This window comes from Ranitomeya imitator, chromosome 2, assembly GCF_032444005.1.
Source record: "Ranitomeya imitator isolate aRanImi1 chromosome 2, aRanImi1.pri, whole genome shotgun sequence".
Taxonomy (NCBI): Eukaryota; Metazoa; Chordata; class Amphibia; order Anura; family Dendrobatidae; genus Ranitomeya; species Ranitomeya imitator.
In genome coordinates, this window is record NC_091283.1 from 188941 (window position 1) to 215365 (window position 26425).

The 26425-nt window shown below is 44.3% G+C and overlaps 1 protein-coding gene across 5 annotated transcripts in view; it reads left to right on the forward strand.

Moving 5' to 3' along the window:
- SYTL4 (synaptotagmin like 4) overlaps positions 1 to 26425 on the forward strand; it is a 185663-nt gene that overhangs the window by 147618 nt on the left and 11620 nt on the right. For all 5 annotated transcript variants that reach the window (XM_069746070.1, XM_069746071.1, XM_069746074.1 and 2 more), the window contains 9 exons: positions 81 to 171; positions 276 to 379; positions 953 to 1039; positions 2301 to 2479; positions 6798 to 6900; positions 6980 to 7141; positions 9366 to 9471; positions 9634 to 9730; positions 24784 to 24992. In XM_069746070.1, coding sequence (XP_069602171.1) covers positions 81 to 171; positions 276 to 379; positions 953 to 1039; positions 2301 to 2479; positions 6798 to 6900; positions 6980 to 7141; positions 9366 to 9471; positions 9634 to 9730; positions 24784 to 24992 — 1138 coding nt within the window. The remainder of the gene's footprint in view (positions 1 to 80; positions 172 to 275; positions 380 to 952; positions 1040 to 2300; positions 2480 to 6797; positions 6901 to 6979; positions 7142 to 9365; positions 9472 to 9633; positions 9731 to 24783; positions 24993 to 26425) is intronic.

A 26425-nucleotide genomic window follows, 5' to 3' on the forward strand; every position in this document is an offset into this window, starting at 1 on the left:
CTTACCATGTGGAACTTCTCTATCCAGCGCTGCCTCTTGGTTATAAACACCTCTACATTTTACTTTCTTTTTTACTTCAGGAGCCACGTTTAGGTAACCGTAGTGCGGGCTCTGCAGATGAGAGTGATGACCTTTTCAAGAAAAATCCTCGAAGACTCCTAAAGCCATCAGGTACAGCCATTGACAAGGGCTTCTGGCACTTATTTTATGCTTTTCTCACAAATAATGTGTTCTCAAGAACTCACACGTCTACTCGTCTACTTGTGTTCATTCAGACTACAGTAAGTCCGTGATAGATTTACGGCCAGAAGAAAAGCTAGGAGAAGGAAACACAATGGGTGATCGGAGCAAGTCTGTTCCTGGCCTCAATGCTGAGGCGGTATGTATTTACCGATGAGTTGTCTTGCTTGTACAGCCATATTGAGAGGTCATTGTTGTAAATTTCCATAATTCATTATCCATAGAAATGCAGGAACCAATATTATGCCTATGTACAGTGAGTATGGAAAGTATTCAGACCCCTTTACATTTTTCACTCTGTTTCATTGCAGCCATTTGGTAAATTCAAAAAAGTTCATTTTTTCACATTAATATACACTCTGCAATCCATTTTGACTGAAAAAAACAGAAATGTAGTAATTTTTGCAAATTTAATAAAAAAGAAAAACTGAAATATCACATGGACATAAGTATTCAGACCGTTTGCTCAGACGCTCATATTTAAGTCCCATGCTGTCCATTTCCTTGTGATCCTCCATGAGATGGTTCTACTCCTTCATCGGAGGCCAGCTGTGTGTAATTAATAATTAAATGGCTGTGCCGGTTGTCTGTGACTGTAAGTACTTTTCAGTGGAAGTCCGGGTTAGTTAATTCTCAAATTGCTTTGATCATTGTTCAATTGTTAGTTTTGTTGTATCATAATTTACCAAATTATCAAACACTTTTCATGTAGGAAGAGGAAGATGAAGATATTGATAACCTGGTGGAGATTCATCGCTTGACCGCAGCTAGAAGCAGCCTGCGCAGTGGGACATCCACGGTAAATCCCTACTACGTGCTACTTGTAGAGGCCAGCATAAAGCTCATAAAGCTTATTTATTCTATCTTCATTACTTCTGCAGCCAAATTATCCATTATGTTGCCATTAGCCTCAAATCTTCTTTCAATATGAATTAATGGAGATATCAAAATCGACATAAAGGGAAAAGTGGAAAAATTGCCCAGGACTACACATAAGGGACTATGGCATCTGTTGGGCTGTCATAGGCATCCATATAAATTACTGTACTAGGCTCATTAGAGGAAATACGGTAGTTGTGATGACTCCATCCTACATTACAGCACCTGTATATACCTGTAGCGTTGTATGTAAACTCTGCTGTTGCCATCACACACAGCTTATTTCAATAAGGACTAACTTTTGTGTTACCTTCTTTCAGCTTTCGATCTCCCAGACCTTTTGGACTTACTCTAGACAGTGCTGGAGTTCATGATAAGCCTGCAGCTTACATTGTGTTTTTATTGACCAAAAAGCCCATCTGTGGTCTGTGTGCCGACTGTGAGATGTAGGCCCGTAGACACCTCAGTTAGATCCTGAGGCAAATTCTCACCCACGTAATGTGGACTGTGCCAAAATGACTATTTGGTATACCGCATAGGAAATGTGGATTACGTCCGCGCTGCCTCAGTAATGAAATTTCAGAGGAGTGATGAAGTTTAACTGTGGTTTATTCAACGCGTTTCAAGGTCATTAAGACCCCTTCTTAGGGGAATATACCACATACAACAACCATCACCCCTCCAGAATTTCATTACTGAGGGAGCGCGGAGGTAATCCACATTTCCTATGTGGTATACTGTATTATCTGGTCGTTGATCGACTTGTGGATCGGCAGCAGCCTATATCTACACACTCTCTGACTTTGTTATATCAGTTTTTTGGGAAGCTCACTGGTTTATTTGTGGGATAAGACCTTATCTTGCGCTTTGTGCCTCCCTCTCTTTCAAAAATGTCTATTTGGGCACGGCCATAAGTGGCATGCCCTTGTGTTGCAGAAAGTAAGCAGAGGACCATGATCCTACATTGGACGTGTACCTGCAAGGTTGTTTTCTTTTAGTTTAGTCAGTAATGAGAGGTTCAGGAAGTTCTTGGATTGTTCTACAATAAATATCTAGTATCCGTTACTAGTGAATTGAACACTGAGACCCCATAGCTGGAACAAACCTTTCTATGTGAGGAATTATCACTGCTCCCATCAGTAGGAGTTCTCCACACTCAGTTTCTCGTCTTCCTCTTTCAGAGCACACTGGGAAGTATGATGAGCATTTACAGTGAAGCTGGAGATTTTGGAAATGTTCTGGTAACAGGAGAAGTCATGTTCTCTATGAAATATGATGGCAAAACTCAGATCCTGAACGTTGTTGTGAAGGAATGTCGTAACTTGGCCTATGGGGATGATATGAAGCGGAGATCCAATCCGTGAGTAATGACTACTTTTTCTCTGCATTAGTCGAAGCCCTTCAGCTTTTTGAGCGAAGGTCAAAACCTTCTATTATGTTCACTGAGAAAACCAACAAAAGATGGACACGAGCTAAAATTAAACAATTTTATTAGAGACAAAATCTAAAAGAGTATATAAATACAAAAATACAGACAACAGTAAAACAGATGCAATGAAAAAAGAAAGGCAACACTAGTGCCACGCACAAACACAATAATCAAGTAAGGAGCAAATCAATAAAAATTAGCCGTATAAGGGATATATATGTAAATACCTATGGGTGACACAAATAGGTGAACTGGTTACTCCACATACAATCAGATGATATTAAATAGTTGTGCCAGTGAATAATAGGGCATAGGAGCAACCACACCAACAAGGAAAGGCTCCAAAGCGTTATACATCTATGAGGAGGTTCAAAGTGTGAACGTGTAAGCAGAGGGTTTAATACAATCCTAATACCATGAGGAACCCCATAAAGCCCATTAACAATAGTATATGTTCTAATATTCTCCGGGTTCTTTCCAAATCATGGGAACAGCAAATGGTATTACCACTTTCCTCATATTCAACCAGTCACGAAGACCATTTGAACACCTTGAGCATATCACACGAGGGGCCCAGTGTTTGTCTTGATCACCAAGTGGATACTTAAAGTACATCTGATCCATCTTTTTAATATCATGAGTGATTGATCGTACTTTGCCTTTTGGTGTAAAAGGACCACACACACAGCAGAATCTGTCCGGATGATTCATACACTGTCGGGGCATTTTTCTGTTATGTTTGCTAATGACAGGTGTTATGAAGGCAATCCAGAGACACAGTGTGCTTAGCGATCAGAGCGCACACAGTGATCTGACAAATACCCAAAAATACAAGAACGAGCTCTGAGACGTGGAAACTCTGTAGACTGCACACCTGATCCTATCCTAAACACAACTAAAAGCGGCTGTGGATTGCGCCTAACAACTACCTAGGCAACTCGGCACAGCCTAAGAAACTAGCTAGCCTGAAGATAGAAAAATAGGCCTGACTTGCCCCAGAGAAATTCCCCAAAGGAAAAGGCAGCCCCCCACATATAATGACTGTGAGTAAGATGAAAAGACAAAACGTAGGGATGAAATAGATTCAGCAAAGTGGGGCCCGATATTCTAGGACAGAGCGAGGACAGTAAAGCGAACTTTGCAGTCAACAAAAAACCCTAAAGCAAAACCACGCAAAGGGGGCAAAAAAAACCCACCGTGCCGAACTAACGGCACGGCGGTACACCCTTTGCGTCTCAGAGCTTCCAGCAAAACAAAAGACAAGCTGGACAGAAAAAAAACAACAAAAAAGCAAAAAGCACTTAGCTATACAGAGCAGCAGGTCACAGAGCAGCAGGTCACAGGAACAATCAGGAGAAGCTCAGATCCAACACTGAAACATTGACAAGGAGCAAGGATAGCAGCATCAGGCGGAGTTAAGTAATGAAGCAGCTAACGAGCTCACCAGAACACCTGAGGGAGGAAGCTCAGAAGCTGCAGTACCACTTGTGACCACAGGAGTGAATTCAGCCACAGAATTCACAACATTTTTCTCCTTTAAATCAGATCAAACAGTAGAGTAAGTTCAGTTCAATGGTGGTGACAAACTAAAAAAAAATGCTATGAGCCGACCGACTATATGTAGATATTTCCCCAGAGATGACGGAGGCAGCTTGTATTTAGAACTGATTGTACTGGAGGTAATCTGGTACATAACTATATACAGTGGTGAGGTAAACGGGTCAGCCTGTTCCTTATAGATGAACATTTGCAGACAGGCAGTTTTTATTGGTGGCTTTCAGGTACTCTCTCTGTGGAGACCCTCACTCAGTTACACCTCAGAGGCTGAGCTGTTTTTTTCTCCCTCCAAGGCGATTTGCCCTCAGAGAAATACAGTGAAAATCTTCTCACAATGGCGGCTGTCCGCTGCCTTCTCTTCTATCTCCATGTGGCAGGGCTCAGGTCTCTGTAGAGGCCTGTCTCCTGTCAGTCTCACAATGGCGGCTGTCCGCTGCCTTCCCTTCTATCTCCATGTGGCAGGGCTCAGGTCTCTGTAGAGGCCTGTCTCCTGTCAGTCTCACAATGGCGGCTGTCCGCTGCCTTCCCTTCTATCTCCATGTGGCTGGGCTCAGGTCTCTGTAGAGGCCTGTCTCCTGTCAGTCTCACAATGGCGGCTGACCGCTGCCTTCTCTTCTATCTCCATGTGGCAGGGCTCAGGTCTCTGTAGAGGCCTGTCTCCTGTCAGTCTCACAATGGCGGCTGTCCGCTGCCTTCTCTTCTATCTCCATGTGGCAGGGCTCAGGTCTCTGTAGAGGCCTGTCTCCTGTCAGTCTCACAATGGCGGCTGTCCGCTGCCTTCCCTTCTATCTCCATGTGGCAGGGCTCAGATCTCTGTAGAGGCCTGTCTCCTGTCAGTCTCACAATGGCGGCTGTCTGCTGCCTTGCCTTCTATCTCCATGTGGCAGGGCTCAGGTCTCTGTAGAGGCCTGTCTCCTGTCAGTCTCACAATGGCGGCTGTCCGCTGCCTTCCCTTCTATCTCCATGTGGCAGGGCTCAGATCTCTGTAGAGGCCTGTCTCCTGTCAGTCTCACAATGGCGGCTGTCTGCTGCCTTCCCTTCTATCTCCATGTGGCAGGACTCAGATCTCTGTAGAGGCCTGTCTCCTGTCAGTCTCACAATGGCGGCTGTCTGCTGCCTTCCCTTCTATCTCCATGTGGCAGGGCTCAGGTCTCTGTAGAGGCCTGTCTCCTGTCAGTCTCACAATGGCGGCTGTCCGCTGCCTTCCCTTCTATCTCCATGTGGCAGGGCTCAGGTCTCTGTAGAGGCCTGTCTCCTGTCAGTCTCACAATGGCGGCTGTCCGCTGCCTTCCCTTCTATCTCCATGTGGCAGGGCTCAGGTCTCTGTAGAGGCCTGTCTCCTGTCAGTCTCACAATGGCGGCTGTCCGCTGCCTTCTCTTCTATCTCCATGTGGCAGGGCTCAGGTCTCTGTAGAGGCCTGTCTCCTGTCAGTCTCACAATGGCGGCTGTCCGCTGCCTTCTCTTCTATCTCCATGTGGCAGGGCTCAGGTCTCTGTAGAGGCCTGTCTCCTGTCAGTCTCACAATGGCGGCTGTCCGCTGCCTTCCCTTCTATCTCCATGTGGCAGGGCTCAGATCTCTGTAGAGGCCTGTCTCCTGTCAGTCTCACAATGGCGGCTGTCTGCTGCCTTCCCTTCTATCTCCATGTGGCAGGGCTCAGATCTCTGTAGAGGCCTGTCTCCTGTCAGTCTCACAATGGCGGCTGTCTGCTGCCTTCCCTTCTATCTCCATGTGGCAGGACTCAGATCTCTGTAGAGGCCTGTTTCCTGTCAGTCTCACAATGGCGGCTGTCTGCTGCCTTCCCTTCTATCTCCATGTGGCAGGGCTCAGGTCTCTGTAGAGGCCTGTCTCCTGTCAGTCTCACAATGGCGGCTGTCCGCTGCCTTGCCTTCTATCTCCATGTGGCAGGGCTCAGGTCTCTGTAGAGGCCTGTCAGAGTATCACACACCAGTCCTTGCTGCCATCACCATCCTTTTCTGACAAACTCAAATCTTACTACCTCATAAGTTAGCTCCTCCCCATGACATGTGACCTTCCGAGAAGCAGTCATTGGTCGACTGCATGGTCAGTACTCCTTCCCAAAAAACTCACTAAAACCTTTACTGCTGTTGTCCCTGTAAGAAAATTTACAATTAAGTAAGACAAGCAAAGAAATGGGAATAACATAGGAAAAACCACAAACATTGAAAATGCAGAAATAACGTAATAAGAAAAATACTTCTACTCCATAAAACAGACATATTACCTTTTCTGATGATTTTTTTTTTGTGTTGACCAGTGTAATCAGGGTCCTGGCTTGCACTCCTTGTCAGAGTAGCTTTTGCTGCTTGGCTGGAGGTTGTATTTTTCATTATCCCTGGTTGTATTACCTTGTTTGTCTGGTTGGTGTATTACGGTAGACTACTACTGGGTGGGTGAAGGGTACAGACTGAGGGCGGATTCAGGAATTAAGGGAAGGTATGTGGCCCCAGCGTCTTCACCATCAGAAGTAACTCGGGGAACAGGGCGAGCTCAGGAGCCCCTAAGGGTTGGGGACAGGGAAGGAGCCCTTGGTCCCGGGTCACGACTCTTGTCAGGTAACCATTATCTTCTGTTGCGTATTTAGCTGGTATGGAGTCAGTCTTTTTTCCTGAAAAAATACAATATTTTCCAAAAGGTAATTGCATTATCCTTAGGGCCATTATATTTTACAGATATGTGAAGTCCTACCTTCTGCCAGATAAATCCAGACAGGGAAAGCGCAAGACTACAATTAAGCGTAACACTACAAACCCGTTGTATGGAGAAACTTTGCAGGTAAGTGCATTTTTATATCTGGAGACAATGGTGGCACGAGACTTGTATAATATCTGCATTATTGGTTTTCTTCTAACAGTACATAGTGCCAGAGTCCATCCTGCTTTCGAGAATCCTACAACTTTCTGTGTGGCATCATGATCGCTTTGGAAGAAATACATTTCTTGGGGAGGTGAATGTACCACTGGATTCCTGGAACTTCGACAGTATTATGGATGAGTGTCTTCCACTTCATGGGAAGGTGATTCTTAGATATTTGTGTAGTGGAAGATCTGATTGTTCAGGAGAACATCTTACTAATTAGATTCCTAATTATCCGAGTAATAGAATCACTGATGACTCTTCTAAAGGTACCGTCACATTAAGCGACGCTGCAGCGATCTAGACAACGATGCCGATCGCTGCAGCGTCGCTGTTTGGTCGCTGGAGAGCTGTCACACAGACAGCTCTCCAGCGACCAACGATCCCGAAGTCCCCGGTAACCAGGGTAAACATCGGGTTACTAAGAGCTGGGATTAGAATTAGGGGTGTGTCAGGGTTAGGGGTGTGGTTAGGGTTACCATTGGGATTAGGGTTAGGGGTGTGTTTGGATTAGGGTTTCAGTTATAATTGGGGAGTTTCCACTGTTTAGGCACATCAGGGGCTCTCCAAACGCGACATGGCATCCGATTCTGCGTTGAAAAAGTAAAACAGTGCTCCTTCCCTTCTGAGCTCTCCCATGCACCCAAACGGGTTTACCCCAACATATGTGGTGTCAGCATACTCAGGACAAATTGTAAAAAAAACTATTGGGGTCCAATTTCTTTTGTTACCCTTGGGAAAATAAAAATTTGGGGGTCTAATAAAACATTTTTGTAAGAAAAAAAATTATTTTTATTTTCACCACTCTGCGTTATAAACTGTAGTGAAACACTTGGGGGTTCAACGCTGTCAAAACACATCTAGATAAGTTCCTTAGGGGGTCTACTTTCCAAAATGGTGTCACTTCTGGGGGTCTCTACTGTTTAGGTGCATCAGGGCCTCTGCAAATGCAACGTGACGCCTGCAGACGAAACCATCTAAGTCTGCATTCCAAATGGCGCTCCTTCCCTTCCGAGCTCTGCCATGCGCCCAAACGGTGGCTCTTCCCCACATATGGGGTATCAGCGTACTCAGGACAAATTGGACAATAACTTTTGGGGTCCAATTTCTCTTGTTACCCTCGAGAAAATAAAAATTTGGGTGGCTAAAAAAAACATTTTTGTGGGAAAAAAAATAATTTTTATTTTCACGGCTCTGCATTAAAAACTGTAGTGAAACACTTGGGGGTTCAAAGTTCTCACAACACAGCTAGATAAGTTCCTTAGGGGGTCTACTTTCCAAAATGGTGTCACTTCTGGGGAGTATCTACTGTTTAGGTACATCAGGGGCTTTGCAAATGCAATGTGACGCCTGCAGACCATTCCATCTAAGTCTGCATTCCAAATGGCGCTCCATCACTTCCGAGCTCTGCCATGCGCCCAAACGGTGGTTCCCCCCCACATATGGGGTATCAGCGTACTCAGGACAAATTGGATAACAACTTTTGGGGTCGAATTTACACGTTACACACATACACACACTGCATGTTACACACATACACACACTGCATGTTACACACATACACACACTGCATGTTACACACATACACACACTGCATGTTACACACATACACACACTGCATGTTACACACATACACACACTGCATGTTACACACATACGCACACTGCATGTTACACACATACACACACTGCATGTTACACACACACTGCATGTTACACACACTGCATGTTACACACATGCACACACTGCATGTTACACACATGCACACACTGCATGTTGCACACATGCACACACTGCATGTTACACACACACTGCATGTTACACACACTGCATGTTACACACATGCACACACTGCATGTTACACACATGCACACACTGCATGTTACACACATGCACACACTGCATGTTACACACACACACACACACGCGCACACACACACACGCACACAGTGTAGAGGACATACCAGCTCTCTCTCCACTTGATTTCCTACATATTTCCACAGGATGAAGGACCTAAAATTACCATAGGTCTTTCTACACTTCTACCAATGGAAACTGCACTGACGCCTTGTGCTCCAGCCTTTAGTCATCCGTGTATGGACACCTCGAGAAATCAGTTTATCAGCGACGTAGAAATGATCCCACACTACGATCAGTCATTCCTCATTGCATGAAGGACAGCTCTGCTGTAACCATTCCCACTCGCAGTCTAGGCGCTTGTTCTTGTCTTCTGTCAATACTCCACCATGACCAGTCCATCAAGATGAACGTGCTGCTGCTACTTGAGGTCACGGATTATTTTATTCTAGCGGCCCATCAATCAGGAAGGTCTCGCTGATGGTAATTTTTGTAAACTTTCCACGTTTTGGAAAAATGTATTTCAGGGCATAACGGATGCTGCCACGTCCTCATCTTACAAAGGAGAGTTGGTCGTGTCATTAAGGTACATCCCACCATCAAAGTCCACTGGTGGCAGTGAGAGGAGAAAAGGTGAGTTCCCACGAAATGTCGGATTTCTTCTCTCGTGTCGTGTTATATTGCTGCAGCATCAAGAACATCCGCTCACTATCTGAGGGCTACCAAAATGAAGACATGAAGGCCACGTTGGCGTTTTCTTTCTGTCTACTTTTCTTTAAATGTCAATTTTTACAGGTAAAGCAGATGAAGGAGAACTTCAGGTTTGGATCAAAGAGGCTAAAAACCTGACTGCTGTGAAGCCAGGCGGGACCTCGGACAGCTTTGTGAAGGGGTAAGAGGCTGTGGCATCTATACAACTGCGAATACACAAAAACACAAATCAATGCAGATGAAAAGTGACAAAACCTAAAAACGATACACAGCCCATATATATAGAGGGTGTATAATGTTTATTAACAAAATACTTAAAAAAACAAGTAAAAAGGAAAAGCCACCAGGTGGCAAAAGAGCACAGGGGACCATCAAGGGCTATGAATATACGAATCAAATTATTCAATATACAAGAAAAAAGATATTTTTGTAGAAATGTATATACACATAATATTTATACTATTTATTACTTTTACATCATTTTGTATATACATTTTTATGAATTATTTGATTTTGTAAGCATCTCTTTATATAATTACCTTGTAATGTGGCAGGGTCCTCCCTCCTTATGTACTCGTGTGCCTTGTTATCTGCTCATGTTTAATGTATTTGTCTATATTTGCCCCGTATTCACATGTAAAGCGCCATGGAATAAATGGCGCTATAAAAATGTATAATAATAATAATAATAATAATGTTTTAATTTCCTGTTCTGTCCAGATGTCACCGTATCCCAGAATTTCAGGGAGAGGAAGCTCCGCCATTCTGGGAAACTTAAGTGATGGGTGTCTCAATATGGAAACTGCTGCTGGTACCAACCTATTGCGCGGTACCACCAGCGGTACACGTTCGCACCACACACACACACACACACACACACTCACTCACACACACTCTCACATTCACATTCACACACTTCCACACACAAGAAAGTCAACCATCAGCACTCAGCTTAGGGGATGCATGCTCCAAAGTCCAAGGATCCAATCGGACAAAAAATCATAAGAGAACAAAAGAGAGCAGCATCCATACCAGGTGATAGATATCCAAAAAAAGAGATTTTATTCTGCCATAAAAAATTACAACGTTTCGGCCAGGATGGCCTTTGTCAAGTATATGACATACTTGACAAAGGCCATCCTGGCCGAAACGTTGTAATTTTTTATGGCAGAATAAAATCTCTTTTTTTGGATATCTATCACCTGGTATGGATGCTGCTCTCTTTTGTTCTCTTACACTTCCACACACATTCACACTCACTCACACACACTCTCACATTCACACACCCTCACACTCACGCATCCTCTTGTGCGGTACCACCAGCGGAACACCATCACGAACACGCCACCGCCGGGATCAGACGAATGATTCACTGACTGCTGCCATCTTTGTACAGGAGGAGTGCATGCGAAGTTTTAATGTGACCGCCGCTATCTGTCTGCACAAAGATGGTGGCGGTCTGATTTACTGTGCCTGCGTGAATTATGCGCAGGTGCAGTGAATAATTCGGCTGATCCCGGCGGCAGATACGTGACGTGTCTACAGGCAGAGGAAGCCGGTCACATTAAAGGGGTTTTCCCACGAACGAAAGTTCATTTTACCCACCCCTTTCAGAACCTTCAGTTCATATGCTAAGTAATATATCTTATAGTATATTTTTGAGTATTCAATACCCTTATAAATGGTTCAATAATGAACAGGAATTTTTTTAAATCTCCATACTTGCTCAAATAGGAAGCGGATCTTCACTTCTCGGCTGATGTGGACGATTGGGAACGAGCTATTTCATTAACATACTCCTCAACCGTTTCAATGGCTCTTCAAGAGTCGTTCTACAAATTGTTATCTCTGTGGTATCATACTCCCTGTAGATTGGCCAGGACTAATGCAGACAACTCCCCATATTGCTGGAGAGAGTGCGGGCAAATTGGTACCCTTTTACATATCTACTGGTCATGTCCTAAAATAAAACCCTTATGGGCAGAAATTGCATCCCTGTGGAGCGCCCCCAGACGCAGGTCCGCGGGTTACTCGGTACCGGTCCTCTCTGGCTCAGTTCTGGGGTTGTCACGGTGGCTGGACCCGGTCCGTGACCCTGCTAAGGGGCGTCCAATAAAAGAGGTGATGAAAGTCGGCTAAAGTTTTGTGACGCCACCTGTGGTATTCGGTCAGGTCGACCAACGCTGCTCGGGGTCCACTGGGGTGATGTGATGGCAGCTGGATGGTATACCTTCCCACAGGTGAAGTGAGTCCCCAGGGCTTCCCAGTGGTGTAGGTGGCGATGGTGTGAGGTGCAGACAATAACGGTGGCAGCACGGTGGTGCAGTGGTTAGCACTGCAGCCTTGCAGCGCTGGGGTCCTGGGTTCTAATCCCACCCAGGACAACATCTGCAAAGAGTTTGTATGTTCTCTCCGTGTTTGCGTGGGTTTCCTACGGGGACTCCGGTTTCCTCCCACATTCCAAAGACATACTGATAGGGATTCTAGATTGTGAGCCCCATTGGGGACAGTGATGATAATGTGTGCAAAAACTGTAAAGCGCTGCGGAATATGTTAGCGCTATATAAAAATAAAGATTATTATTATTATAACGAGGACACAGGGATGCAGTCTCTTTACCTTTTACTGAAGACTTCGGGATCCGCAATTCAGAGCACTGCTAACAGGGCTGTCTGAGACCGGCCGGTCCGAAGGCACATCCAGAGTTTCCTTTGCAGGTGGAAATCAGTGCCTACCATTACATAGTAACATAGTTAGTAAGGCCGAAAAAAGACATTTGTCCATCCAGTTCAGCCTATATTCCATCATAATAAATCCCCAGATCTACGTCCTTCTACAGAACCGAATTGTATGATACAATATTGTTCTGCTCCAGGAAGACATCCAGGCCTCTCTTGAACCCCTCGACTGAGTTCGCCATCACCACCTCCTCAGGCAAGCAATTCCAGATTCTCACTGCCCTAACAGTAAAGAATCCTCTTCTATGTTGGTGGAAAAACCTTCTCTCCTCCAGACGCATAGAATGCCACCTTGTGCCCGTCGCCTTCCTTGGTATAAACAGATCCTCAGCGAGATATTTGTATTGTCCCCTTATATACTTATACATGGTTATTAGATCGCCCCTCAGTCGTCTTTTTTCTAGACTAAATAATCCTAATTTCGCTAATCTATCTGGGTATTGTAGTTCTCCCATCCCCTTTATTAATTTTGTTGCCCTCCTTTGTACTCTCTCTAGTTCCATTATATCCTTCCTGAGCACCGGTGCCCAAAACTGGACACAGTACTCCATGTGCGGTCTAACTAGGGATTTGTACAGAGGCAGTATAATGCTCTCATCATGTGTATCCAGACCTCTTTTAATGCACCCCATGATCCTGTTTGCCTTGGCAGCTGCTGCCTGGCACTGGCTGCTCCAGGTAAGTTTATCATTAACTAGGATCCCCAAGTCCTTCTCCCTGTCAGATTTACCCAGTGGTTTCCCGTTCAGTGTGTAATGGTGATATTGATTCCTTCTTCCCATGTGTATAACCTTACATTTATCATTGTTAAACCTCATCTGCCACCTTTCAGCCCAAGTTTCCAACTTATCCAGATCCATCTGTAGCAGAATACTATCTTCACTTGTATTAACTGCTTTACATAGTTTTGTATCATCTGCAAATATCGATATTTTACTGTGTAAACCTTCTACCAGATCATTAATGAATATGTTGAAGAGAACAGGTCCCAATACTGACCCCTGCGGTACCCCACTGGTCACAGCGACCCAGTTAGAGACTATACCATTTATAACCACCCTCTGCTTTCTATCACTAAGCCAGTTACTAACCCATTTACACACAATTTCCCCCAGACCAAGCATTCTCATTTTGTGTACCAACCTCTTGTGCGGCACGGTATTAAACGCTTTGGAAAAATCGAGATATACCACGTCCAATGACTCACCGTGGTCCAGCCTATAACTTACCTCTTCATAAAAACTGATTAGATTGGTTTGACAGGAGCGATTTCTCATAAACCCATGCTGATATGGAGTTAAACAGTTATTCTCATTGAGATAATCCAGAATAACATCCCTCAGAAACCCTTCAAATATTTTACCAACAATAGAGGTTAGACTTACTGGCCTATAATTTCCAGGTTCACTTTTAGAGCCCTTTTTGAATATTGGCACCACATTTGCTATGCGCCAGTCCTGCGGAACAGACCCTGTCGCTATAGAGTCCCTAAAAATAAGAAATAATGGTTTATCTATTACATTACTTAGTTCTCTTAGTACTCGTGGGTGTATGCCATCCGGACCCGGAGATTTATCTATTTTAATCTTATTTAGCCGGTTTCGCACCTCTTCTTGGGTTAGATTGGTGACCCTTAATATAGGGTTTTCATTGTTTCTTGGGATTTCACCTAGCATTTCATTTTCCACCGTGAATACCGTGGAGAAGAAGGTGTTTAATATGTTAGCTTTTTCCTCTTCATCTACAACCATTCTTTCCTCACTATTTTTTAAGGGGCCTACATTTTCAGTTTTTATTCTTTTACTATTGATATAGTTGAAGAACAGTTTGGGATTAGTTTTACTCTCCTTAGCAATGTGCTTCTCTGTTTCCTTTTTGGCAGCTTTAATTAGTTTTTTAGATAAAGTATTTTTCTCCCTATAGTTTTTTAGAGCTTCAATGGTGCCATCCTGCTTTAGTAGTGCAAATGCTTTCTTTTTACTGTTAATTACCTGTCTTACTTCTTTGTTTAGCCACATTGGGTTTTTCCTATTTCTAGTCCTTTTATTCCCACAAGGTATAAACCGCTTACACCGCCTATTTAGGATGTTCTTAAACATTTCCCATTTATTATCTGTATTCTTATTTCTGAGGATATTGTCCCAGTCTACCAGATTAAGGGCATCTCTAAGCTGGTCAAACTTTGCCTTCCTAAAGTTCAGTGTTTTTGTGACTCCCTGACAAGTCCCCCTAGTGAAAGACAGGTGAAACTGTACAATATTGTGGTCGCTATTTCCTAGATGCCCGACCACCTGCAGATTTGTTATTCTGTCAGGTCTATTAGATAGTATTAGGTCTAAAAGTGCTGCTCCTCTGGTTGGATTCTGCACCAATTGTGAAAGATAATTTTTCTTGGTTATTAGCAGAAACCTGTTGCCTTTATGGGTTTCACAGGTTTCTGTTTCCCAGTTAATATCCGGGTAGTTAAAGTCCCCCATAACCAGGACCTCATTATGAGTTGCAGCTTCATCTATCTGCTTTAGAAGTAGACTTTCCATGGTTTCTGTTATATTTGGGGGTTTGTAACAGACCCCAATGAGAATTTTGTTACCATTTTTCCCTCCATGAATTTCGACCCATATGGACTCGACATCCTCATTTCCTTCGCTAATATCCTCCCTTAAAGTGGACTTTAGACAAGACTTTACATAGAGACAAACCCCTCCTCCTCTCCGATTTTTACGATCCTTTCTAAACAGACTGTAACCCTGTAAGTTAACTGCCCAGTCATAGCTTTCATCTAACCATGTCTCGGTTATTCCCACTATGTCAAAGTTACCTGTAGATATTTCTGCTTCTAGTTCTTCCATCTTGTTTGTCAGGCTTCTGGCGTTTGCAAGCATGCAGTTTAGAGGATTTTGTTTTGTTCCAATCTCCTCGCTGTGGATTGTTTTAGAAATGTTCTTACCTCCCTTCTGAGTATGTTTTCCTGGATCTTCTTTGTTCAAGTCTAATGTTTTTCTTCCCGTCCCCTCTTCTTCTAGTTTAACGCCCTCCTGATGAGTGTAGCGAGTCTTCTGGCGAATGTGTGTTTCCCAGGTTTGTTGAGGTGTAGTCCGTCTCTGGCGAGGAGTCCATCATACAAGTAATTCACACCGTGGTCCAGGAATCCGAATCCTTGTTGTCTGCACCATCGTCTTAGCCAGTTGTTTGCATCAAGGATCCTGTTCCATCTCCTGGTGCCATGCCCGTCTACTGGAAGGATAGAAGAAAAAACTACCTGTGCATCCAGTTCCTTTACTTTCTTCCCCAACTCTTCAAAGTCTTTGCAGATTGTCGGTAGGTCCTTCCTTGCCGTGTCATTGGTGCCAACATGTATCAGAAGAAATGGGTGGACATCCTTGGAGTTGAAGAGCTTTGGTATCCTATCGGTCACATCCTTGATCATTGCACCTGGAAGGCAGCATACTTCTCTTGCAGTTATGTCCGGTCTGCAGATGGCTGCTTCTGTGCCTCTCAGTAGTGAGTCTCCCACCACCACCACTCTTCGTTGCTTCTTGGCTGTACTTTTTGCTGTCACTTGTTGCTGTGTGCCCTTTTCTTTTTTGCTTGCTGGTATTGCTTCATCCTTAGGTGTGCCATCTTCATCCTCTACAAAGATTTGATATCGGTTCTTCAGTTGTGTGGTTGGTGATTTCTCCATGGTCTTCTTGCTTCTTTTGGTTACATGCTTCCACTCATCTGCTTTTGGAGGTTCTCTGACACTTTTTTCACCTTCTGTGACCAGTAGAGATGCTTCTGTTCTGTCTAGAAAGTCTTCATTCTCTTTGATGAGTTTCAAAGTTGCTATTCTTTCTTCCAGACCCCGCACCTTTTCTTCTAAAAGGGCCACTAGTCTACACTTCTGACAGGTGAAATTTAATTCTTCTTCTGGTCGATCTGTGAACATGTAGCACATGCTGCAGCTCACCATGTAGGTTGTCTGCCATGTTGCTCCTAGATCCTGCTGAGTTGCTGTGTGTTTTCCTTCTTGTGTAATCTACTCAGCCAAGCTCTCTTGCAATAATGTCCTACAGGCAAAAATTTGGTTTGGTGATTCTTTCCAAGCAGCTGGTCCCGGCTGTACCCAACGATCTTCTAGCTTAGGGAGACTCTTCGCTTTCCCAGAAGGCACCTGGAATATGCAAATTAGCCTCCTCAAGCTTGAATCCCTGGTTTGGTGATTCTTTCTAAGCAGCTGGTCCCGGCTGTACCCAACGATCTTCTAGCTTAGGGAGACTCTTCGCTTTCCCAGAAGGCACCTGGAATATGCAAATTAGCCTCCTCAAGCTTGAATCCCTGGTTTGGTGATTCTTTCTAAGCAGCTGGTCCCGGCTGTACCCAACGATCTTCTAGCTTAGGGAGACTCTTCGCTTTCCCAGAAGGCACCTGGAATATGCAAATTAGCCTCCTCAAGCTTGAATCCCTGGTTTGGTGATTCTTTCTAAGCAGCTGGTCCCGGCTGTACCCAACGATCTTCTAGCTTAGGGAGACTCTTCGCTTTCCAAGAAGGCACCTGGAATATGCAAATTAGCCTCCTCAAGCTTGAATCCCTGGTTTGGTGATTCTTTCTAAGCAGCTGGTCCCGGCTGTACCCAACGATCTTCTAGCTTAGGGAGACTCTTCGCTTTCCCAGAAGGCACCTGGAATATGCAAATTAGCCTCCTCAAGCTTGAATCCCTGGTTTAGCGCCTGTGTGTTGTAGTTCTTCCCTGCTGAGCATTCGGGATAGTCCTCACAACTGTTCTCGTTCTAACTCTTTCTCTCTCTCTCCGTCCCCCAAGTTTATCTGGATAGGACGCACCCGTTTGACGGGAAGGCTCGGAGCTATTCTGGGACCCTAGAGACGCCCCTCTCCACGCTTGCCCCCTATGTCTGCTTAGGTGATGTATGGTAGACAGCCAACCTGTAATCAACTGTCCTGCGGTATTTGAAGTAAGGCATAGAGTCAGTTACTTCCTCGGTGTTCCGGCCACCGGCTACGCGCCTCAGTAGGATGTTGCCGTTCTCGGGGCACGACTCCTACTGGCTCTCCTTTGTGCTTTGATCTCGTTTCTCACTTTCCACAATATCCTTCTCTTCGTGTCCTTTCTTGGGATACAGCCGCAAGGTAGTGCAGGCGCGGTTCCGTTGCTTTCTATTCGTTCTGCTAGGCCCCTGTCAGGAACTCACCCCTGACAGGTCCTCCCTGGAGCTCTCCCAGGCTGCGTTCTGTTCTAACTTCCTATCCGATCCCTAGTTTTATCAGTGTGAGGAGTGGCCTAATACATAGTGCCTTTTGCTCCCCTAGTGGCCAGAGTGTGAAGTATAATGTGTGCTTGTGATACCTGGTCAGGTGAACTCCTTTAGTGCAATCAGACATAATATCACTCCCCTTAGCGGCAGAGCGACAATACTGCAACGACCAGGACTCTGGGGCACTGCACCTGATTGGTCAGATTTAAAAAAAAAATTTACCTTGACTCCTCAGTTGGCCCTGCTTTCTTTAAATACTGAACAGATAGATCCGTCTCTGAGGCAACTTATTCTCCATGTCTTTCTAGTTAAAAATAATATAGCTCTTTTCTAGAAATCCCCAAATATCCCCTCTATACAAGATTAAATAAATAAAATTTCTTTACACAAATCGTATGAAAACAAGTTGCCGTATATACTCGAGTATAAGCCAACCCGAGTATAAACAAACTCCCTTAATTTTGCCACAAAAAACTGGGAAAACTTAATGACTCGAGTATAAGCCTAGGGTGGTAAATGTCAAAAGTAAAAATAGATACCAATAAAAGTAAAATTAATTGAGACATCAGTAGGTTAAGTGTTTTTGAATATCCATATTGAATCAGGAGCCCCATATAATGCTCCATACAGTTCATGATGGGCCCCATAAGATGCTCCATATTAAAATATGCCCCATATAGTGCTGCACAAACCTTGATTATAGCCCCATAAGATGCTCCATAAAGATATTTGCCCCATATAATGTTGCACAAACCTTGATTATGGCCCCATAGATGCTCCATACAGACACTTGCCCCATTTGCTGTTGCTGCGATAAAAAAAAAAATCACATACTCACTTCTCCGTCGCTCAGGCCCCCGGCACTTACATTATTCACCTGACTTCGTTCCGGCGCTGCTCCATCTTCAGCGTCTTCTGCACTGACGATCAGGCAGAGGGCGTGCACTAACGAAGTCACCGCGCCCTCTGAGCTGAGCGTCACTGCAGAAGACGCTGAAGATGGAGCGGCGCCAGAACGAGGAGCAGGTGAATATCGCGCAGCGCAGTGCTCCCCATTATACTCACCTGCTCCTGGCGCTGTGCAGTCCCTGCTTCCACGCAGCTTCTTCCTGTACTGAGCGGTCACCGTTACCGCTCATTACAGTAATGAATATGCAGCTCCACCCCTATGGGAGGTGGAGCCGCATATTCATTACTGTAATGAGCGGTACCATGTGACCGCTCAGTACAGGAAGAAGCTGCCGGGGAGCCAGGGACCTGCAGGGACCGCGCCAGGAGCAGGGGAGTATTATTAGACAGCCCCCGCTCCCCCTCCCCTGCCGACCCCTGGGTATGACTCGAGTATAAGCCAAGAGGGGGACCTTCAGCCCCAAAAAATGGGCTGAAAATCTCGGCTTATACTCTAGTATATACAGTAGCTTTGACAAACAATTGCTTCAACAAATTTGCTAGAAAATGGCACTGTTGGCTGGAATTATTTCCATAAGAGCAGGTATTATTGTTTTTGGATGGTTTTTGTGCATTTATGTATTATATATATATATATATATATATATATATATATATATATATATATATATGTGTGTGTGTGTGTGTGTGTGTGTGTGTGTGTGTGTGTGTGTGTATATTTATTTATATATACTTTGAATTATTGCATGTAAATCCATTGTTTTCTTTATTCCTTTCCTTCTCCCCTTTCCCTATCCCTTTCCTTTCCTTCCCCCCCATCCTGGTTATAATAAAATGTTAATAAAATTTCTTAGAAAAGAAAGTTAATTTTAAAAATTGACTGTCTGACCGTGTATGGTGCATACCACATCTCCTGGGCAGGGGAGGAAGCAACAGATAATACTGACATTACAGTAGGGGATCACAGTTGATTCATTTTGTGAGGTAAAATAGTTCACTGACTGTTTTTAAAAAATATTTTACCTTACAAAATGTCTCCTTTGTGATCTCCTGCTGTAATGTCAGTATTGTCTTTTGCTTCCTCCCCTGCCCAGGAGCTGTGGTATGTTCTGTACACGGTCAGACACAGGGGTGAGTGTGTCTGACCACATCTCCTGGGCAGGGGAGGAAGCAAAAGACAATAATATTATTATTATTTATTTACAGAGGTTGGACAAAATAATGGAAACTGTTATGTCTGCTAATGAAAGGTGTAATGAAGGCAATCCAGAGACACAGTGTGCCTAGCGATCAGAGCGCACACAGTGATCTGACAAATACCCAAAAACAAAAGAACGAGCTCTGAGACGTGAAAACTCTGTAGACTGCACACCTGATCCTATCCTAAACACAACTAAAAGTGGCTATGGATTGCGCCTAACCACTACCTATGCAACTCGGCACAGCCTAAGAAACTAGCTAGCCTGAAGATAGAAAAATAGGCCTGACTTGCCCCCAGAGAAATACCCCAAAGGAAAAGGCAGCCCCCCACATATAATGACTGTGAGTAAGATGAAAAGACAAAACGTAGGGATGAAATAGATTCAGCAAAGTGGGGCCCGATATTCTTAGACAGAGCGAGGACAGTAAAGCGAACTTTGCAGTCTACAAAAAACCCTAAAGCAAAACCCACGCAAAGGGGGCAAAAAAGACCCACCGTGCCGGACTAACGGCACGGCGGTACACCCTTTGCGTCTCAGAGCTTCCAGCAAAACAAAAGACAAGCTGGACAGAAAAAAGGCAACAAAATAGCAAAAAAGCACTTAGCTATACAGAGCAGCAGGTCACAGGAACAATCAGGAGAAGCTCAGATCCAACACTGGAACATTGACTAGGAGCAAGGATAGCAGCATCAGGTGGAGTTAAGTAACGAAGCAGCTAATGAGCTCACCAGAACACCTGAGGAAGGAAGCTCAGAAGCTGCAGTACCACTTGTGACCACAGGAGTGAATTCAGCCACAGAATTCACAACAGGAAACACCTGGAAGCATCAACAAAAGTTAGTTTAATATGGTGTAGGTCCACCTTTTGCAGCGATTACAGCCTCAATTCTCCGAGGTATGGATTCATACAAGGTGTGAATTGTTTCCAAAGGAATTTTAGCCCATTCTGCAGTTAAAACACCCTCCAGTTATTTGAGCGACGATGGCGGCGGAAATCGACGTCTAACTTGAATCTCTAAAATCGACCATATGTGCTCAATAATGTTGAGGTCTGGGGATTGTCAGGGCCAGATGAGATTCTCTAATTCATTAGAATGTTCCTTGTGCCATGCTTTAACTATTCTAGCTGTATGAATTGGTGCATTATCATCCTGAAAGATGGCGTTCCCCTCCGGGAACAGTGCTTGAACCATTGGATGCACTTGGTCGCCCAAAATGCTTAAATAATCTCAGCTGTTAATTCTTCCATGAAGGGATATCATTGGCCCGGCGGATCCCAATGAAATAGTACCCCAGATCATCACAGAACCTCCACCATGTTTTACGGTTGGGAGAAGGCAGTCTGGATGGAATGCTTCTTTCGGCTGTCTCCAATTGTACACTCGGCCGGAGGTCGGAAATAGGGTAAACGATGATTCGTCTGAGAATATCACATGTTTCCACTGCTAAAGGGACCAATTCTGGCGGTTTCTACACCACTCTAAACGCTTGGAAACATTTGTCATTGAGAGCAGCAGTTTTCTAACTGCAGCTCTTCCGTGGAATCCAGATTTGTGCAGCTCCCGACTAACAGTTTTCGTGGAAACTGGGTTCTGTAGGTGTTCATTGAGCTCAGCAGTGATTTTCGGAGCCGTGGTCTTGCGATCCTCTCTCACAATTCTCTTTAGATTCCGACGGTCTCTCTCAGTCAACTTTGACTTTTGGCCGGACCTGTGCTTTGCTGCGGACATTTTTCCTTCTCTTTCAAACGCAGTCATTACTTTGGAGACAGTACCTCTTGACACGCCAAGCATTCGGGCACTTTCTGTTACACTAGCGCCTGACATACGAGCACCAACAATTTGTCCTCTTTGAAAATCTGAGAGGTCTGCCATTGGTATCAGGTTCTCATCAATGTTCTTACAATTATGCAAAACAAACAGTTAATTTACATGCACATATCACATAACACAAATAATCAACTTCAAACCATTACCATATGTCACGGTTTGCATGTTTATCACAAGTTCGAAGATTATGATGCCAAAACGTTAGGTGTTTCCATTATTTTGTTCAACCCCTGTGTATAGCACCATTAATTCCATGGTGCTGTAGATGAGAAGGGTTTACATCAAAATACAAATATCACTTACAGTAAACAAAACTAACAATGACAGACTGATACAGAGGGGCGAGGACCCTGCCCCTGGGGGCTTACATTCTACAGGATTATGGGGAAGGAGACAGTAGGTCGAGGGTTGCAGTAGCTCCAATAGTGTTGAGGTGGCTGTGTGGTCTTTACAGGCTGTAAGCTTCTTTGAAGAGATGGGTTTTCAGGTTTCTTTTGAAGGATCCAAATGTGGTGGATAACCGGACGTGTTGGGGTACAGAACTCCAGAGGATGGGGGATACTCGGGAGAAGTCTTGGAGGCGATTGGGTGAGGATCGAATAAGCGTGGAGGAGAGAAGGAGGTCTTGGGAGGACCGGAGATTACGTGACAGAAGATATTGAGAGAGTAGTTCGGAAACATACGGAGGAGAAAGGTTATGGATGGTTTTGTAGGTCAGCGTTAATAGTTTAAACTGGATATGCTGGGAAATTGGGAGCCAGTGAAGGGATTTGCAAAGAGGGCAAGCAGGAGTTTGGGAGAGAGATTAGTTAGTCGGCCAGCAGAGTTAAGGACTGACTGGAGGGGGTGCAAGAGTGTTAGAAGGTAGTCCACAGAGGAGGATGTTGAAGTAGTCGAGACGAGAGATGATTAGGGCATGCATGAGCATTTTGGTAGAGTGAGGGTTGAGGAAAGGACGGATTCTGGAAATATTGAGCTGGAAGCGCCAGGAGGTGGCGAGAGCTTGGATGTGCGGTTTGAAAGACAGGGCAGAATCAAGAGTTACTCCGAGGCAGCAGATTTTGGGGACAGGGGAAAGTGTGATTTCATTTATTTTGATAGATAGATTGGGTAGGGAAGATATGCGTGATAGAGGAAAGATAATGAGTTTTGATTTGTCTACATTGAGCTTGAGGAAGCGAGAGGAGAAGAAGGAGGATATGGCCGATAGACACTCTGGGATTCTGGAGAGCAGAGAGGTGACATCTGGGCCAGAGACGTAGATCTGAGTGTCATCAGCATATAGATGGTACTGGAAGCCATAGGACCTTATGAGTTGTCCCAGGCCAAGTGTATAGATTGAGAAGAGTAAGGGCCCAAGGACAGAGCCTTGAGGGACACCAACAGAGAGGGGGCGAGATGAAGCGGTAGTATGGGAGTAGGAAACGCTAAATGTGCAGTTGGTGAGGTATGAGGAGATCCAAGATAGGGCAAGGTTTTTGACCCCAAAGGAAGAGAGGATCTATAGTAGGAGGCAGTGGTCAACTGTGTCGAAGGCAGAGGACAGGTCTAGTAGGAGGAGTATAGAGAATTGTCTGTTAGCTTTGGCTGTAAGTAAGTCAGTAGTAATTTTGGTCAGGGCAGTCTCAGTGGAATGGTGGGGACGGAAGCCAGATTGCAGGTTGTCGAAGAGAGAGTTAGATGCAAAGTGAGAGGAAAGTTCAGCATGGACATGCTGCTCAAGGAGTTTGGAAGCAAATGGGAGCAAAGATATGGGGCGATAGCTGGACATAGCGCTTGGGTCAAGAGAAGACTTTTTGAGGATAGGTGTGATTGTGGCATGTTTGAAAGCAGCGGGGAAGGTACCAGAAGTTAGTGATAGGATGAAGAGATGGGTTAGGGATTGGATTAGTGAGGTGGGATGGGATGGGGTCAAGTGCACAAGTGGTGAGGTGTGATTTGGAGAGAAGATGAGCAAGCTCCCCTTCAGTGACATTACTGACATTACAACAGGGGATCACAGTTGATTCATTTTGTGAGGTAAAATATTTCACTGACTGTTTTAAAAAAAAATATTTTACATCAAAAAATGTATCCTCTGCGATCTCCTGCTGTAATGTCAGTATTGTCTTTTGGTTCCTCCCCTGCCCAGGAGCTGTGGTATGTTCGGTTCATGGTCAGACACAGACAATTTTTAAAATGAACTTTTGTTCATGGGAAAACCCCTTTAAAAATCAAATATCAATGCCAACATGGCTCCTCATAAAAAGTACACCAATGACAATGAATGGAAAGCAGCAAAGGCATAACGTCGAAGACAACAAAGGGCAAACGAGACTCTTGAAGATCAACAGCATCGCTGAGGCAAAAAAAGGCATATAAGTGTAGGCGTCAAGCACATGGGTCCCCTGATGCAATAGTCATTAGATTATCACAGGATGCCATTAGGCAACAACCGCACCGCATGCCTGCACCCATCATGAAATTACCACCCTCCCGACGTGATAACATCGGGCCTTCATCTAGTTTTATTAATAAACATTATATATATATATATATATATATATATATATATATATATATATATATATATATATATATATATATATATACTGTACATTGGCTGTGTAACATGTTTTAAGGTTTTGTATCTATACAACTGTGACAATATGTCCACAACCCTAGAATTCTTTACAGCGTTCATTAAAAAGCATTTCATTCAGCGAGGCCCCGTGAGCGTTCTCGCTGCCAGTAAAGGGCTCTGTGCCTAAAAGTTCCTACTTGGCATGCCTGCCCTCACTATTAGAGCCCTAAACATGGCCAGATGGCCAACCAAAGTCAGCCAAGAATTCAACGGGCAGGATGCCATGTATGTATTCGCAGGCCTCAGGACTCCCATCCTTGTGTGGGTGTTGGATTTTCCTTACTATAAAGATGCATGCTCCACTTTGCTGAGTGTACATGTTCATGGCGTGGTTGGGAGAAGATTCCCTTGTGTGTTCAGTCACCTTTTATCTTCATGAAAGATACGTATCAGTAAATAATCACCATTTCAGATCTTTGTCACATTTGTGATTTATTAATATATTTGCTACATTAAAAATCTACAAATTGTGACGCACTCGATATTTATACCAAGGTTCATCATTTTCATTGCTTGTGGAAACAAAATTAGGTATGGGGCTTAGCGGGGAAAAGCACAGAGAATAATAGTGTAATCCATGCAATGTTTATAGCCAGAAAATCGAGGAAAACCATCAGGGATCAATGGCGGCCATATATCATACCTGAGATCAATGACGTGTCTGTCTCTCTTCTTCTTAGCTACCTACTTCCAATCAAAAGCAGAAACACCAAGAGAAAAACGCCGGTGATGAAGAAAAGCCTCAATCCGCATTACAATCACACATTTGTGTATGGCGGGATTAAGCCGGAAGATCTACAAAACACGTGTCTGGAACTGACTGTCTGGGACCGAGAACCCCTGGCCAGCAATGACTTTCTGGGAGGCGTAAGACTGGGCCCAGGGACAGGTGAGCCAAGAAACCCTCTAGATTCATGATGCTCTCAGCCAGGTGTAGGCCTCATTCACATGTCACATTTTCACAAACTACAGTGGTTACGTGTTCAATGTGATGCTCAGATGTTCATGATTTGTGGATCGTGTGGCCATAAAACAGAAATGGATAAATGTCCATTTTTATTCTAAGTCACAGATCAAAATGACCCATATAAGTTTATGGGTCCGTAAAACTGATGGCCGGCACCAGAAGGCAATCCGTCTACAAGCTTTGTGCTGTCTATTATTAATAATTTTATAGTGGGAGAAACTTTGCAATTTTTTTTCTTTTGCATACAAGAAATGTACCGATGGTAAAAATTGACACATGGGCCAAACCTGATGAAAATCTGTAAATTTTCTCACATACCAGAAGAAAACCTTCCCTTCTGCAGAATTGGTTATCTGAAAATCAATTGGTGAGCTCGTTCTGACAGCAGAAGTTAAAACTCTTATGTTCCTTGTTCTGTGCTCCTCTTAGATCACTTATGATCACAAAGTTCACCTACATGCATCCAAGGAAACAAAATATTGCTCCTAATGGTGCCCAAACCCTTTAACTAGCCCATAATGAGAATAAGAAAGCAGGTGAGGGCTGACAGACAGGACTTCTGGCCGGGCGCTCACCGTGGCGGGATGTGCGGATACCAGGCACAACCCTGCTTCAAAGCCGGAGATGGCAGGAATCAGCTGCCGGAGGTGATGGACCTGTCCAGGAACCACCACATATCGGATCGAAAAGAGCTGCCGAGTGCAATGGACAGGCAGGTGACGTCTCCATAAGAATTTATTACATCAGACGGCGGTCTTCCCCACACCAGGGCAGCCCTCAGACCAACCCTTTTTTATTTTAGTTTTTAAAATATTTTTCTCAAACCCTTCAATGTCTCGACACTTAAATATGAAGCACATATGAAGTACATCAGGGGCTCTCCAAATGCAACATGACGCCCGCAGACCATTCCATCAGTCTGCATTCCAAAACGTCACTACTTCCCTTCCATTCCCCGACGTGCGCTCATACAGTAGCTTTCTCCCATATATGGGGTATTAGCGTACTTGAGACAAATTGGACAACAACTTTTGGGGTCCAAATTCTCCTGTTACCCTTGGGAAAAATAAAAAAATTGGGGACTAAAAGATCATGTTTGTAGAAAAAAATATGATTTTTTTTTTATTTTCACGCCCGGGCGCTATAAACTTTAGTGAAACACTTGGGGGTTCAAAGTTCTCACCACACATCTAGATATGTTCCATGGGGGTGTAGTGTCCAAAATGAGGCCACTTGTGATGGAGCTCCAATGTTTAGGCACACAGGAGCTCTCCATATTTGATGTGGTGTCCGCTAAAGATTGGAGCTGATTTTCCATTCAAAAAGTCAAATGGCGCTCCTGCCCTTCCGAACCC